The sequence below is a fragment of the Betta splendens genome, chromosome 17 (genome assembly GCF_900634795.4).
Source record: "Betta splendens chromosome 17, fBetSpl5.4, whole genome shotgun sequence".
NCBI classification, from domain to species: domain Eukaryota; kingdom Metazoa; phylum Chordata; class Actinopteri; order Anabantiformes; family Osphronemidae; genus Betta; species Betta splendens.
The window spans coordinates 7689964-7704985 of record NC_040897.2 but is presented as its reverse complement, the minus strand read 5'-3'; the positions used below and the strand labels follow the sequence as shown (position 1 = coordinate 7704985).

The 15022-nt window shown below is 43.7% G+C and overlaps 2 protein-coding genes across 8 annotated transcripts; one reads left to right on the top strand and one right to left on the bottom strand.

The window, feature by feature from the left end:
* The first annotated feature begins 856 nt into the window (after window positions 1–856).
* LOC114844060 (histone-binding protein N1/N2-like) lies at window positions 857–4810 on the top strand. Of its 4 annotated transcripts, none has more exons than XM_055503850.1 (15): window positions 857–999; window positions 1122–1228; window positions 1480–1560; window positions 1681–1784; window positions 1882–2087; window positions 2244–2472; window positions 2541–2611; window positions 2691–2767; window positions 2854–2927; window positions 3533–3721; window positions 3835–4007; window positions 4111–4167; window positions 4247–4339; window positions 4410–4546; window positions 4652–4810. In XM_055503850.1, exons 2-15 carry the CDS (start codon window positions 1128–1130, stop codon window positions 4656–4658), a joined length of 1599 nt encoding a protein of 532 aa, XP_055359825.1. In that variant the 5' UTR covers window positions 857–999; window positions 1122–1127; the 3' UTR covers window positions 4659–4810. The 4 variants fall into 4 exon arrangements, with proteins under 4 accessions (XP_055359825.1, XP_055359824.1, XP_028986937.1 ...); XM_055503849.1 differs by having other exon boundaries at window positions 2121–2472; XM_029131104.2 differs by having other exon boundaries at window positions 1882–2171.
* A 593-nt stretch (window positions 4811–5403) lies between these two features.
* Window positions 5404–14976, bottom strand: gpbp1l1 (GC-rich promoter binding protein 1-like 1). Of its 4 annotated transcripts, none has more exons than XM_029131113.3 (13): window positions 14911–14976; window positions 14695–14778; window positions 11897–13144; window positions 11364–11478; window positions 9641–9764; window positions 8256–8587; window positions 7938–8013; window positions 7654–7850; window positions 7391–7534; window positions 6839–6997; window positions 6603–6727; window positions 6411–6513; window positions 5404–6336 (listed from the first exon to the last, which is right to left on the bottom strand). In XM_029131113.3, exons 4-13 carry the CDS (start codon window positions 11421–11423, stop codon window positions 6166–6168), a joined length of 1491 nt encoding a protein of 496 aa, XP_028986946.1. In that variant the 5' UTR covers window positions 11424–11478; window positions 11897–13144; window positions 14695–14778; window positions 14911–14976; the 3' UTR covers window positions 5404–6165. The 4 variants fall into 4 exon arrangements, with proteins under 4 accessions (XP_028986946.1, XP_028986948.1, XP_028986947.1 ...); XM_029131116.3 differs by having other exon boundaries at window positions 5709–6336; window positions 6839–6994; window positions 14911–14975; XM_029131115.3 differs by lacking the exons at window positions 14695–14778; window positions 14911–14976 and adding an exon at window positions 14547–14688.
* Between the last annotated feature and the right edge of the window lie 46 nt (window positions 14977–15022).

The following is a 15022-nucleotide window of genomic DNA, read 5'->3' as shown; positions in this document are numbered from 1 at the left end:
GAAAATGCAGCTCCTCTGTGTGGGATTTTGTTTAGCAGTGTTCTTCAGAGAGTGTATCAGTTCATCTGGGCAGACGGCGTCTGTTATCTGCTCTAACACCTCTCCCATATTGCCTATTTTCTCCACTGTGGCTGAGCTTTGTCGTGTCATCCCGTTGCCATGGTCACTGCCTCAAGGGCCAGATAAGAGGGGGACACACAATAACCTGTTAAAAGCACCTCGGTGGGCTACTGATCAAAGCTGCCCTGTATTCATCTCATGGATCACAATATGCCCATAATTAGTGAATCTGCTGCACTGCTGATTCCTAAGCAACTGTATGTTTGAAGTGCAATTGAGTTCCCATCCTCCTGCTCACATTCAGCCCTAGAAAACAATAAAAAGCTCTTTAATCACATGTGATAGTGCTCACGTGTGATCCTCTTACTCACAATCTGTGCTACTCCCACATCAAATAAAGCAGTGGGGTGTTGGTAGACTGGGAAATTATAGCTGTTACAACAATAATTATTAACAGCATGAGAGAAGTTATGAAAGCTTGTCTCAGGATGAGGATGACGAGCTGCCAGGTCTTGACTTGTTTTGATGAGGCAGCTACATTTGTGAAGTCATTACAGCAGCACAGAGGAGACCTGGACAATTAGTGTCCCTCACAGCAGGATATGAGGGACACACACAGGCATAATATGTTAAAATTGAAGTAGTGGCTATAGAATCAACAGTAGCAAGAGTTTTCGTCGCTGTAACTCTAACTGTAATAGTGTACCAGAGGAGGCATCAGTGAAAAAGTAATAGTACTTTGTGTTAGTAGTTTTTGAGACAGGCTTCTGTATCTTTAAATTTTTTCCCGCGCTGGAGAAAACCCGGAATTAAGCCGGAAAGGGCAGGGTTCATTTCGCGCCAAATTGAAACAACGGAGTAGCCAGTGTCACAGGCAGGAGCTGAGGCACGCGCACCAGGCAGAGCTTTTAACTTTTAGTCCGTTCGCTGTTGGTAAAGGTAAGGAATTGATTTCTGTTTTTCCATAATGTGTTGTTGCTGATATTAAAATAGCACGGAGGCAGCTATGCGGCTTTAGATGTGTAGTTTGGAATGAGTCGGTGCGTTTCTTTTCTCCGCAGTGTAACATGGAAGAGACTGACAAGCTAATCGGAGCAGGCAAGAAACACCTGGTGATGGGGAAGGTGGTGGAGGCGGTGAGCTCCCTGCAGGAGGCCTGCGGCATGCTGTGAGTTAACGGGCACCGTATATTCAGGCCTGGCTTGTAGTTAGTAGTCACACAATGAAGCGTCAGCAGCGCAGTGGTCATACAGGCATTTCAGGCTAGCAAGAAACATGAGGCACCGCGGTTTAATTAGCTACAGGTGTTTATCAGAGCTTGGCAGGTGTCCATCGTTTGCTTTAATAAGCCTTTGTGCCATTCACACTGCGTGTCCATCAAACGTCAGGCCTTCTGAAACCGGCAGTCTTTTGTTTTAGGGCAAAAAAGTATGGGGACACGGCTGATGAGTGTGGGGAGGCTTTCTTTTGGTGCGGCAAAGCCTTGCTGGATTTGGCACGGTAAGCTTAAGTTTTTATTTCTCCCTCTTTTTATATATATATATATTTAAGCTTGATTAAATTTATATTCCCATGTTGGTTGCTGTATACTTACTAAAACTAAGTGTTTTCTTGCTGTAGGATGGAGAACTCCGTGTTGGGTAATGCCCTAGAGGGAGTCCCAGAAGAAGATGACGACAACAGACCCAATGACTCTAAGATTGAAAGTACAGAGAACATTGATGGTAAAAATAATATCAATAAAAAAATATTGCTCTTTGCTTGGGCTTGTTTTGAGCCAGCAGTAGCTACTTCCTCTAACTGCACAATCTTTGCCATCAGAGAAGACAAGAGATGAGCTGAGGGATCAGGTGTATGATGCCATGGCAGAGAAAGAGGCTGAAGACAAAGAAGCTGAGGGGAAGGAGAGCGACGACGCAGGGAAGGTTGAAGGGAAGGACAGCGACCATAAAGAGGAGGCTGAAGAGAAGGAAAAGGTTGATGGGAAGGAGAGCGGCCATAAAGAGGAGGCTGAAGAGAAGGAAAAAGTTGAAGGAAAGGAGAACGGCAACGCAGAGGAGGCTGAAGGGAAGGAGAGCGGCCTTAAAGAGGAGGCTGAAGAGAAGGAAAAGGTTGATGGGAAGGAGAGCGACCATAAAGAGGAGGCTGAAGAGAAGGAAAGCGGCCTTGAAGAGAAGGAAAAGGTTGATGGGAAGGAGAGCGGCGACGCAGAGAAAGTGGAGGGGAAGCCAAGCAAGGGTGCAGAACAGACTGATGTAGAAAAGGCAGAGGCTGGTGGTGAGCAAAAGAACACGGAGGAAGAGGCTGAAGAGGAGAAAATGGCTGAGGGAGATGAGAAAAACAGTGACATCAATGACACTAAATCTGGTGAGCAGGAAGACGAGTCGGCCGACCAGCAAGATGAAGTACAAGGTGAGTCACACCCCCAACTAAGTGCAGAGCTTCATGTTTAAAGTGTGTAATAAACATCTCCTCCACAGATGATGAAGAGGGTGAGGAAGATGAAATGGAAACAGAAGATCAAGGTGAAGCAGATGGCACCGCTGAGAAGGTAAATGACTGCACCGCTCACATGTGCATTAACATTACTCCCCTGAATATGTGGTTCAGTGTTGTTTTAAATGTTTCAGGACAGTGAGGATGAGGAGGTGGGGAACCTGCAGTTGGCCTGGGAGATGCTGGAAGTAGCCAAAGTCATCTACAAAAGGTAACAGGGATTTAAATGGCGCATGATGTTCAGGACCTGACTTTGACAGTTGCTGTAGGATGCTTACTTTTCTTGTTTTAATTAAGAAAAGAGACAAAAGAGGACCAGCTGATGGCAGCTCAGGCCCATCTGAAACTTGGTGAAGTTTCTACTGAATCAGGTAAGTTACAAGTCACTTTGATTTGTAGTACTAAAGGAATGAGTCAGGTGTTAGGGAAATTTAGTTCCTTTTTTTCTAAATCTTAAAGCAGACACAATCAGTTGAGACCTTCAAGATTTTACTTTCAGGGAGTGAGAAGTTTACAGCAAAGCAACGTCCTCTCACTGAAGAGAAGGATTCAGCTCATAATATATATTCCATTCTGGGAGGTGCATAGTCACACAGTATGTGCGAAATATTTTCTGAACAAAGCAAGCATTGGGCACATCAGATAAGGATGCTACACACCGGTACTCCCTATTTCTTGTAGAGCAGAAAGGCGAAACCTTCAAGGCTATAGCATAGCTAACAAGGCTTCAGCAAAATATGTTTCAATAATTAAATGCTGTTTTTTTTCCAACTTCAGATTTAATGTTTTAATTTATGTCATTTAATAGTTTGGATGCTTAGCTAAAATATCAGTATCACTCCTGTAGAAGGTAGTTGTGTTTCTCTAGATTTATGCAGCTAGAAAAATGATTGACTTTCTTTTAATTCATGTTATTGACTTCCTGGGGGGTGTCTGTTGAGCTGTGGGTGACTTGATTCCTGCTGCGTTTTCTCAGGGAATTACACGCAGGCATTGGATGATTTCCAGGAGTGTCTGAAGCTGCAGCAGAAGCACCTGGACTCAGACAGCCGCCTGCTTGCTGAGACTCACTACCAACTTGGCCTCACCTACAGCTTGAACCTCGAGTTCAACAAAGCCATCGAGGAGCTGAACAACTCCATCTCAGTCATAAAGAGCAGACTGGGTAAGCGGATTCCTCAAATTCACTACAATATGTTTTGTCTGCTGAACCTCCATCAGCCACATTGTCAAAGTAGAAGCTCATCGCAGTCACTAAGGCATCCACTCGTCTGTCAGACAAACTACAGGAGCTGCTAGAAAAATCTGATTGCCCAGACGCTTTGCCCGATGAGAGGAAGGAGATGGAAGAGCTGAAGGCTCTGCTGCCAGAGATCCAGGAGAAGGTGGAGGATGCCACTGAGGGACAGAAAACTGCGAGCAATGCTACTCAGGCTGTGAAGGATGTACTGGTAGGTTAGGATGGGTCTGCTTTCCTCAGACCAATGTTTGGAGTCAGTAGTCCTGTTTCGCAAAACACACAGGTGGTCAAAGTGCCTCTTATTCACTTCACAGGATGGAGATGCCACTTCTGGTTCCTCTCTACACAACAGTGGTTTGTCTACTTCTAATGTACGTTGCTCTCTTGCACGATGCTCATACGATGATGGGCTGTTGTTTAAATAAGCTGGGGTTTACTTCTTGTATCCAGACTAATAGCACGACTACCAATGGTGACAGCACTACTAATGGGGAGGCCTCCTCAGCCCCCGTCTCTGACATCTCCCACCTGGTCAGGAAGAAGGTGAGGAAAGCATGATGATTTTGCTTTGATTGGGGTAAAACGTGTCGACTGAATAAATCTGCCCTGTCAGAGGAAACCAGAGGAGAGTCCATTGAAGGAAGGAGTGGTCAAGAAGGTGAGGCAGGATGACGCGATCGTTGAACAGGAGCCTCACACTAACGGCATTGACAAAGCTACAAGTGATACTAAAGATATGGAAGTCGAGAGGTAACTTGCCATTTACTGCACCTGGCACAATTATAGCGGAGACACGTGATTGTGTGGAGGTGAATCATCAACTGCGGCGTCTAAATAAAGCCTTCTCTCTTTCAGTCAGTGAAGTCAGAAACTCAAGTTGTTTCCAACAGTTTCCCCGTTGTGCCTAACTTTATACTGTTGCTCTGCTTGTTTGCAGTTGTAAATGTCTCTTTCTATGCCTGTCAGTGTTTATATAACTATTTACTGTTCAATAAAGTTATGAGTTTGATAAAACTGCTGTTGCTGGAATGTGAACAATTTATTAAAGTCCTCTGATTTGGTTCAGTAGCTGCAAGGACATGAGTCCTTTTGATACTAACATTCTAGCATGAATCACTTACAAAAACACTCACCTCAACATTGTCTTAATACCCTTAGTTTAAGCAATAACAAAGGTTCAGGGTCACATTTAGCCTTCAGGAACTATGGCCAGTTTATGTTCAAACAAGGAGGAAAACTCAAAAGATCAGCAGCCCTAGAGTAACTGAAAGCAGTGGTAAAGGCTGCTCCACAACCAGAATGTGCCACTTAAACTTGGACAAGGACACACAATTGTTAGAACTAATTCCATTACTGAATGTTTCCTTTACTTGAAGCAGAACTAACTTGTTGGGTGTAGAAAACAATCTTCCTACCTGCTGTGAAACGCTCCAACATCTGTCCCTAATAACATCCACAGTCCTCTTCAAATTAAATGTGCCACAGCAGTGATTGACGCTAATCCAGCAGTTATGGAACACTGCATGGTTCACTCACATCCTTAATATCTTCAGATGTTAGTGAATTATGGAAGTTTTACAGTAAATGAAGCAGGAAAGATCTGAGTACATCTTTCTTAATCTGTAAAGTTTAAGTGTCACAGGTATAATTTGACCATTATACAAAATGAGTTTAAGAACTTCCTCCAGCTCTAATGGAAAAGAAAAAAACTTAACATGAATCGCCTTTAAACAAGTCCTTAAATGAAAAACAATCAGGATTTCTAGTGAGCCAAGTTTCTCTTGTTCTTGAGCTGCAACAAATGTAGGATGCAAACATGTCCAGTGAGAACCTTTAAACTGTAGCATTTTAGGAATCCAGATTAACCTTCACAGTATTGCATCGCATGGCACAAAACACCACAGTAGCCAGATTCATATTGAAACATATCAGCTTGTCAGGAACCAATTTTTATTAATATCATTAATAATGTGTAATCAGCATCATCAATGAAATGAGTTAGTCTGTTTAAAGCAGAATCAAGTGTGCATTCATTGCCCTTCTTTTCTTGATGAACACTTCAGTTCCACAAAGCGAGGAAGAAAAAAAAAAGGAGAGGAAGGGGAGAGGGCAGAAAAGGGCGGAGGGCTGCAGTGAAGGAGGACACGCAGGGAAAACGACGTCTGGCAGAGCAGGAATCTCCCCCTTCACTGGGATATGATTGGTTTTTCCCTTGTGCAAGAACGACAACAAAATAAAATCAAAAATGAGAGTAATCGAAAATGGTGCTCTAAAAACAAAGATGAGACGGGAAGAGGGGGGTTTGCTTGCTGGGATGTGGTGTTGGCTATTGTGTGGTGTTTTTTTCTTTTTTGTTCCGTAAAGCCACGTTAGGATTTGATGCAGTCGTCGTCATCAGAGGTCTGGCTGCTGCTACTGGTTTCGGACTCTGAGCCCTCCTCAACGCGTGCCTCCGCCACACTCCTCCAGGGGGTGAAGTGGAGGGTCACACCCCGAGCCCTCGGGAGAACCCCATTCCTCTGCAATCCGTTCCTCTTAAGCTGTTCAGACATTTAGCACGTGGGTGAGATGCCGATTTCATTATCAGGGAAAAGTCTTTAGTCTAAAGTCTCACCTGTTCAGTTTTAGTCTGGAACTCTCTGAGCTCATCCTCTGTCAGAGGCAGGAAGTTGTCGTCGTTTTCTGGGTACTCTTGCCAGCCCATGGCCTTCAGCAACCTACAGAAGCACAGTAGTTTTCTGCTCAGTTGACGGAGTGTCTCCGACGCTACTTGTGTGGCTACATGAGACTGTTCAGAAGGGCCCACCTGTGCTCTGCCTCCAGGGAGCTGGACAGGTGTTCAGTGTCTGAGTCACTGAGGGAGTAGGACAGACCATTCTCGTGGCAGACCTCCTCGCTGTAGACTTTGGGTTCTGGGGTGCTGCTTTCACCCTGAAAACAGAGCACACATGCACTATATCAGCCTGGCACTGTTATAGCCGAACAATCAATTATTAAAAAAGAAAGAAAGATGATGAATGAAGGATTAGGACTGCTGCCAACCTCTCCCGATGTTCCTGGGCTGCTGCTTGTCGTCAGCTCTCCAGTGCCCTCGTCCTTTAAAGCTCGCAAGAACTCGCTCTTACGGTCTGGACCGCGGCGCATCAGCTTCAGCCTGGATGGGGCAATGTCTATGGGAGGGGTCGTGCTGGAAGGATGCTGCTGATGCGATGGCACATGGAGACAGGAGATGGCAATAAAGACTAAACATGAGTGCCTCTTCTGTCAAATGAAAAATCTATTCACTAAACAATGCGCTGCCATTTTAGTTGGCTCGTCTCAAAATATGCTGCACTAAACATTTTTCGGAGCACAGTATTTGCTGATGACGGGGTAGTGGGTAATTATGTCCGTCAGCAACCACAAATACATAATTACCATGTGTAGATGAAACCTGTCAATTTACTACATGAAGCCTTAGCATTAAAAAAAGCACTCTGTTCAACAGTGGAATTAACCTCATTTCTCTGTCGAACAGTTTCATATGTTTGTAAAAGAAGCTTGTTGAGATGTGACAGTCGTAAAAGGCTCAGTCGCTTGTCTAGATGGCTTTACCTCTCTTGGGGCGTTGTGCTGGGGAGCACTGACTGGGATGCCGGGTTTGGCTGCAGAGACGGGGCTTGTAAAGACTGAGTCTCGGCCTGGCATATGGAGGCCAGGCTTAGTGATCTCTCTACCACCAGATTTCCACTGGGTGCTCTGGAAGAGAAGAGAAGGCTTTTTCACAGACTGCCTAGGACACCAGCTACAGGTTGTCCTCTTTTCTACTTGTCTGGCTGAGTTGAGTAAATTATTTGGAACTGTGTAGTGAAGCCTACTTTGGTGGGGGCCACAGCGGGTTTTGGGACCAGGTTCTTGTAGACACTGGAGCCTGCAATGGGAGCTTTGTTGCCGTTGGTGGGTAGGGCACCAGCAGAAGCAAAGCCCGCAGAGAAGGCTGTGCTGGGGTCCTCCTTGGAAACCTTCTTGATAACCAGCATTTTGGACACCATCTGTTTGCCACTAGGGGGATTTTCTGGAACACGATCAGAGCAGTCGGTAATGAAACGTCAGACGTGAGTGACAAACCACTGTAGAGAGCTTAAAGAATTTGTGTAATTACCCCACACTCCAGCATGGGGAGCCACTGGTCTCATCTGAGTCCCAGGTTTTCCAGTTGTTTCAGGGTTGAGCGAAGGCTAAAAGGCAATACTGAGAAATTAGATTTTGTATTTTCAAAATAAATGTCCTCATTCAGTAGTTATGTTGTTACTGACACAAAAATATATTGTTTAACTAGAAATGAGAAAATTAAGTGCAGAGTGTGCAATGTTCATTTCCCTACTTTACATTTATAGCTGATCGCACTCTTTTCTTAGCTTAGTCATTAAAGAACTACATCAATGTCAGCGGCTTTAAGAAAAAGACTTTATCTACTCACAAAATCCTCCTCCACAAACTTCAGCTTGTCATCCTTGCCGTCCTTGCGTTCCTCGTTGGGGAACTTGTCCTGGTACGAGGCGCCCTTGCGGGGATGGAAGTTCCCATTGCGCTGCCGGTGCCCCCCCTGCCTGTCCCTGTCGCCTCCTACCCGTTTGGGGTGGCGTCCCTGGTGGTGGTGGCCGTCCTGGGCGCCCCGCGGAGCTCCGTGCCAGCTGGGCGTGTCCTTCCAACATGAGCCTCCAACAGCCAGCCCACCATGTCCTCCTTTGGCCACCCCCGAGTCCACGGAGTCATGCCTCAGAAGCAGAGAGGGTTGCTGCCATCCATCACCTCCAGAGAGAAGAGGGTGCAGAACAATACCAATAAAATTTGGCTTTGACACACAGATTATTAGAAGGTAGTATTTTAGAGGATAACGTGAAACCTTATTAGTCTAGCAGTCACTGTCAGCAGAATATTTATGTTTAGGTGGTTTTCCTTTTTTTTAGTAATGTTAGCTCAGGTCATTTGGAAACAGTAAGCAGGTGTCAGGCCAAAACCATAAAACTATAAATAAACAATAACTGAATTTAGTAACTGTACGAGATGTTCAGTACAAGACAGACAGATTACATGGTTTAAGGAAGTAATCAGCTGCTTTTACAATAAACGATTCAACACTATATACAGTCCTATCAATAGTATCACTGTTCCGCTGAAATACAGACAAAATACGCTGTAATGCACCAGTTCAGATGGGGGAAGAGGGACACCCCAAGCATCAAAAACATTGCGGAGTTTAAAACTCAGTCCAAACGCAAACACTATGTAGAGGAGTAACATCATACAAACGTGTAACCTAAAAAGGGGAACATTAAGCTATTGTGGAAACATGAGACAGTGAAGAGAAACGCCTGCAGGCTAAAGGAAGCATTACCCGGTTTAACCTTAGATCCACCTGAATGTACCTGAAGTACTAGAGCTAGTCATTTCAAGTTTATAGCTAAATGTGTAGGTTAATAATAATGGAAGGTGTTTAAATAAGGTAAAGTTATGGAAAATACAAGTATCAACAGGGGACGAGACTCCAACGCCACCTGTCAGCTGCTCATAATGCTGCTTCACCACTAGTGTCATCTGAGCTGGCCTCAATTATATCATTATCCTCCACAGGGCTGACTTTAATAAAGGTTTGCTGCCTGTCATTTTCATATTCATACGAGTGGAGGCTCATAACTGGATCAAAAAATAACTTCATGTTTGAAATGCAGCCAGAGTGTTCCCATCCCATGAGCTAAAACTATTATGGCACTGTACTAAATTATATTTTGAGCACCTCATTTCCAAGGTTAAGCTCTGCAACAACAATAGCTGACTTGACAACAGGAAGGCACCCGCTGTTACCTGGAGCACGCAGGGACCCGTTAAAGAAGCCATCGGAGGAGTTGTGGCGGCGGCGGCTCACAGCGGTTCTGCCGTCTCTGTGGTGGTGGGGCTCCCCTTGTTTGTCAAGGTTGGCAGCAGGGGACTGGAGGGTGGGATGGATACCAAGTTATTCAAAAGGTAGATAGTGACAATACACCGCAGAAACAACGTGCTTAGAGGCGATTAACAGCTAAACCTTTTGTAAGACTTTCTTCCGATCCACAGTTTACTTTAATGATCATGCAGAAATGTAGATTAGCATAAAAACCCTCCCCATGCTCTGAGCTCTCTTACTCGCTTGGAAATCTTACATAACTAAGTGAATACATCAATGAGGGATCTATTTTGAGCCAACAAAAGTGAACCAAAAGAGACATCACAAAAACTGCTTTATAATACATCGCCAGAAGAAATGTGTACCTGAATAACAAGGTGGAAAGAATCTCAAGCTTTAAATACATCCACACACAAAAGTGATCAGTTCTAATCACTGATCGCTGATCACTTTTGTGTCAGCTCAGGTTCAAAAATTAAATTACATCGTATTCTTCATCCTGTCACGGAAACAGTCACCTCAAGGAAGGACACAACACAGCAATATAACGCACAAATAGCTACAGTAAATCTGTAACTTCAAGCTGGGTGAGCAGACTCAAACAATATCCAAAGATGAATATGACCAAGGTGAAAGAAATCATGTGTCTGAAGGAGAGAGGGTTTGTCCTTGTTTTCTGTGTCTGGGCGACAGGCCACTGGACAGAGCAACTTCTCAACTCACAGAATAGGCTGAACCCTCAGAAAAAAGGCTTTCCATTCAATGTTAAATCTAAATGTAACAGACACAACCTGGTTCACCAACTCAATTATGAAACCATCTGAAATCGTACTCCACAATCAAAGCTTAAAAGCAATGCTGAGCCACAGTAAATCCAAACAGTCCTAAAGGTTTATCATGCACCTTTGACACACACGCCAACGCAGACAGATATGGATAAGTGTTTGCTTGTTAACTACTAACCCTAACTACCAGTTACAATACTGCTCCTGCCAAAAAACATCCAGACTTTATGACTCCTGTTTAGTTAAATGCCTGTTACTTGGTAAAAACACTAACAAGAATGTAGTTGCATTATTTAACTAGCTTGCAAAATGTATTTAGCCAGTGTTGCTGAATGGAGAACACAGCAGCTACACTAAGTAGACACAGTCTCAGTAAATCTTCTCAGCTGGCTTAAACCTTTGTCCTGACTTACTTAAACACAAACCCGCCATTGTTTCAATGGTAAGAGTCCATGCCTGCCTGCAATTTTCCTATACGAACCATCATTATGTAACTGTAAAATGTCAAACTTGTTGCTGATACATTTGCAATTAGGTCTTAAAAAATGATGTGCACAGATGCACAATTCAGATTTATTTAGCTACAGCTACTTACTAGTTCCAGAAAAATACATGACTAAATGTGTAATTTACACACACAACATCCAGTCTATTGTACTAGAATCTGTCAACTGATGTTATTGCAACTGTTTTCCTTCCCTTATTATATATGATAGCTCTTCACCAAAAAGTACACATCTAGGTTAGTCACTACTGAACAATACACCAATTGAAAACCCTAAGCGTAACTCGTCGCTGCCTATCTCAATCATAGCTTTTTTGTGTGTTTGTGCACAGACACAGAAATACAACACGCACACACCTTGGCAGGCTGGGGTGTGGAGAAGTTAAGCCAGGCAGGGACAAAGTCATGCTGCGCCATTTAGGTCCAGTGTTTCCGGTCAGTGGATCGAGGCATCAAACCTCATGGCCAGGATCTAATAAGAGACAAAGAGGACAGAAAAGACGTTTTAAAATGCTCCAATTTAAATTGCTGATACAAAATCAAACTCCCTTGTGGGTATATCTATCTTAGATATCCTGTCATGTCTTTGAAGTGTTTTGTCTGCCCATTAACCGTTTAGGAATTCATTGTGTAAAGGTCTTCAATCAGACAATTCATTAGTAGGGAAAACAGCTTGTCTTGCCTAAACAGAAAACATATTGTGGCAGGATACATGAATAACTCCAGTTCATCCTTTGGATTTGCCACAATTCCCTTAAGAATTACTTTTGTGTAGAAGCTGGAAAACAATTTGTAATTGACATCACTACAGCTAATAATTTCAAGGTTGTTGAGCACATTTGTGCCCATCTGTCCCTTGTCAAACTGTTCAAGAGAAACTTTATTATTACCCCAGAGTCTGTGGCTCTGAAGTCCTCTGCCTCCTCTCCGTCCGGCTGGGCTTGGTTCCTCAGGCCTGTTGGCACTGATCACAGTGTGTGCGAGCTGACAGATGGGGAGCAGTATGCCAACAACCTCCTCTCCACCTCTGCCAGGACAGCACAGCCCCTTTACCCAGAGGCAAACCCCTTCGTCCAGGGTGGAACACAGAGATGGGTCAAAAGGTTGCAGGAACAATCTGGAATGGTGATCCAGAAAACTGGCCAAACGGGAACTTGATTTTAAAGCTCAAGAGTAGAAGATCCTCCGACGGTTGACTAATTCCAGTCACGGTTGTAGTCCAGGTAACTGAATGTGTCACCAATTTATTTGAATCATTTTAACTTATCAGAAGTAAAACCTCAACCCTGATTGAACTTAATGCAAACTGGAAAACTGAACTGAGGTGAAAGATGATTTGTCCCAATGGTGAGGAAGAGCCAGGTTGTCTTCAAAAAAAGGAAGCAGTCTGTGAAAGGTATCTGCCCTGACACATGGGCAGCAGTTTGTGTAGCAGTTCCACTTTGACACCAGCTGGGGGGGAAGAGACAGGTGTTGTCCTGCCACACTGTGTGCCAGTTTTTGTGTCGCCTCACCTTTTACCGAATCATTTTAAGATCTACTGAAATGCTTGCAAAAAAGAAAAATGTTCGGAGACAGCCTTTAGTAGTAATGGAGGTCGCTGAATACCACTGTTCACCTCATTAAACTGGTGAAAAAGACTGTCTGAGGTTAAAGAAATTATACTCTAGGTTTTAAGTTACATGACAGTGAAGGATGTAATACCCTACTTTTACATTGCTGTCACTTTTAGTTTTGGTTAGTGAAATAGAGATGCTGTTGAATGATTCATTGTAATGTTGCTTAAAGTATTAATATCACATTTGTAGAATGCCCATTTAATTATTCGCAGCCTTCTGATTGAAGCAGGTTTATGGTATAACCCTAAATTCATAGATATAAGAGCTTAGAAGCCAAAATTGTGTCATATGATATACAGGAGTTGTTCAACGTCGATGAAGGATGGTCAAAAAGAAATCCTCAAAAAAGCTCAAAATTCTTTTCTTGTGGCAAAAAAGGGTGGTCACCAGGATGCATCCAGCTGAGTGGGTCTTTCCTTTCCTTAAATGAGATACTTTCTCCTCACACAGGAAGCTTCAGTGCACTTTTTGGTTTTCTTGCTGACTGTTCAAGAGTGTCTGCACAGGAACAACCTGGACCTGCGTTAAACACAGACAGCCCCAGTTCAGACAGAAATCATCTCAAATACACACCGATGTCAGCTAATTAAGCACATCTAGCATCCGGCACTAAATCACACTATCAAATAGTTGTAAGGTGGCTGACACATCTATAATGCAAATTAATTTTGATATAAAGCTTGTAAGTAACACAGAGCAAAAATATATACACCCATCAAACACCCAATTGAGTGTATAAGAGATAGGCAACAGAAAAGCATTTGCAATCTGGCAATGCCAGAGTTCACGTATTAGTCGTTCTTCACTGAGGATTCTCATTAAATGCCAAAAAAAACTTCAAATTCAACAGACATCCAGGCCTTTAAAAGCAAATCCTGACACTTCAGATATATTTTAAGAAAAATAATCCTGACTCAGAAACACTCTATGCTAAAAGCTGACTCTTTTATAAAACTGTGTCGGCTTTTGGCGGATGAAATATTTATACCAGCATGGAAATAGCTTGAGCGCCTTCTTTCTCGGCACTTCTCTGCTACAGCTGAGCATTGAACGGGGTTGACGCTGTGTATGTGCCGCTGAATGAAACAGAGGTTCGTAATGTCACGGGCGAATCTGCGCCCATACACGCTGATAAAACATGCGCCATAACACAGTTCAACATCAAAACAAAGTGCGGTCGTCTATACAAACTCGGCGGCGACTGAACTGTTATGTAACAACTCGATATCAAAGTGTCTGCCACGGACACGGCTGCAACGTGTAGCACAGACGTTGAGTTCACTGTAGAACAACAATGCCACGAATAACGGCAAAACAAGCGTCAAGTGAGGAAAGCACCTGATTTAACGTCAATGGTTATTACATGGAGAGCGTGGGGAAACCCATGTGTGCACAATGTGCAGCTCGTCAACTAAACACATTAACGCTGCTGCATGAACTGCACCAAGCTAACTAACGCTAGCTGAGTAACTTTAATGGGTTTAAATGAACACATTGGCCATGCTGTGGGCCTGGTAATTAGTCTGCGTTAATCACCACCTATTGACGTTATCTGATCAGCCGTCACTGTGTTCGTAGTTAAGTCTGCTGAGTTAACTTAGGTTAACGTTAGCGTAGCATTTGTTAGCTAATAGCTGACGTTACTTAGCCTGTTAAGTAGCTCACGAAAACTGCGAGGCAGTTGAAATTATTTACTACGTGTATGAAGGTTAGAGATGCAAAAGCGCATTTCATATCCTCACGCTGACTTAAACTGTCTATTTAGACAACTGTCACGATCACCCAAATAGAGGTAAACAGACCTGTCTTCGTTGGAACAACACGGCTTCAAAATGGCTACCTTAGCAGCGGCAGCACACATTCATCAGCTTGCTAAGTGCTAGCGAGCTAATTTGCAGCGTCTCATGACGATATCGTGTACCTTCTGCTTAATGAGATAGGTTCCGCCGAAGAGGCGTTCGGACAAATATAAAGTCTGCAAACAACAGCGGAACAAAAACTTTTTCGAAACTATAAACCCGTTTCTTAATACAACGTTTGACGTTTGTTTGGGTTTTCGGAGCGCTTACCACTGCCGCTGGCACTGAGGGATTCGAACAGCCTTGACGTGCTCCGTTCAAGATCTGTCGTACATATGCAACCTAGAGGAGTTCCTGCGCGCGTGTGGAGTAGAAATATGTTAACAATGTCGCACACAACTTGGGTATTATGATACGACCGTGCCCGCATGATTGAGTTTATATCAATGTTAGAATTTTCGAAAAACTACTGTTTATAGCGCTTACATGACGTTTTGCTGTTGTGAACGTTCCTCAATACGTCTTCGCCACCGCCAGCCAAAATAATCGATTCAGTTTGAGGAATATATGAGGCAGCCATTTAATCGATCTCCGATGA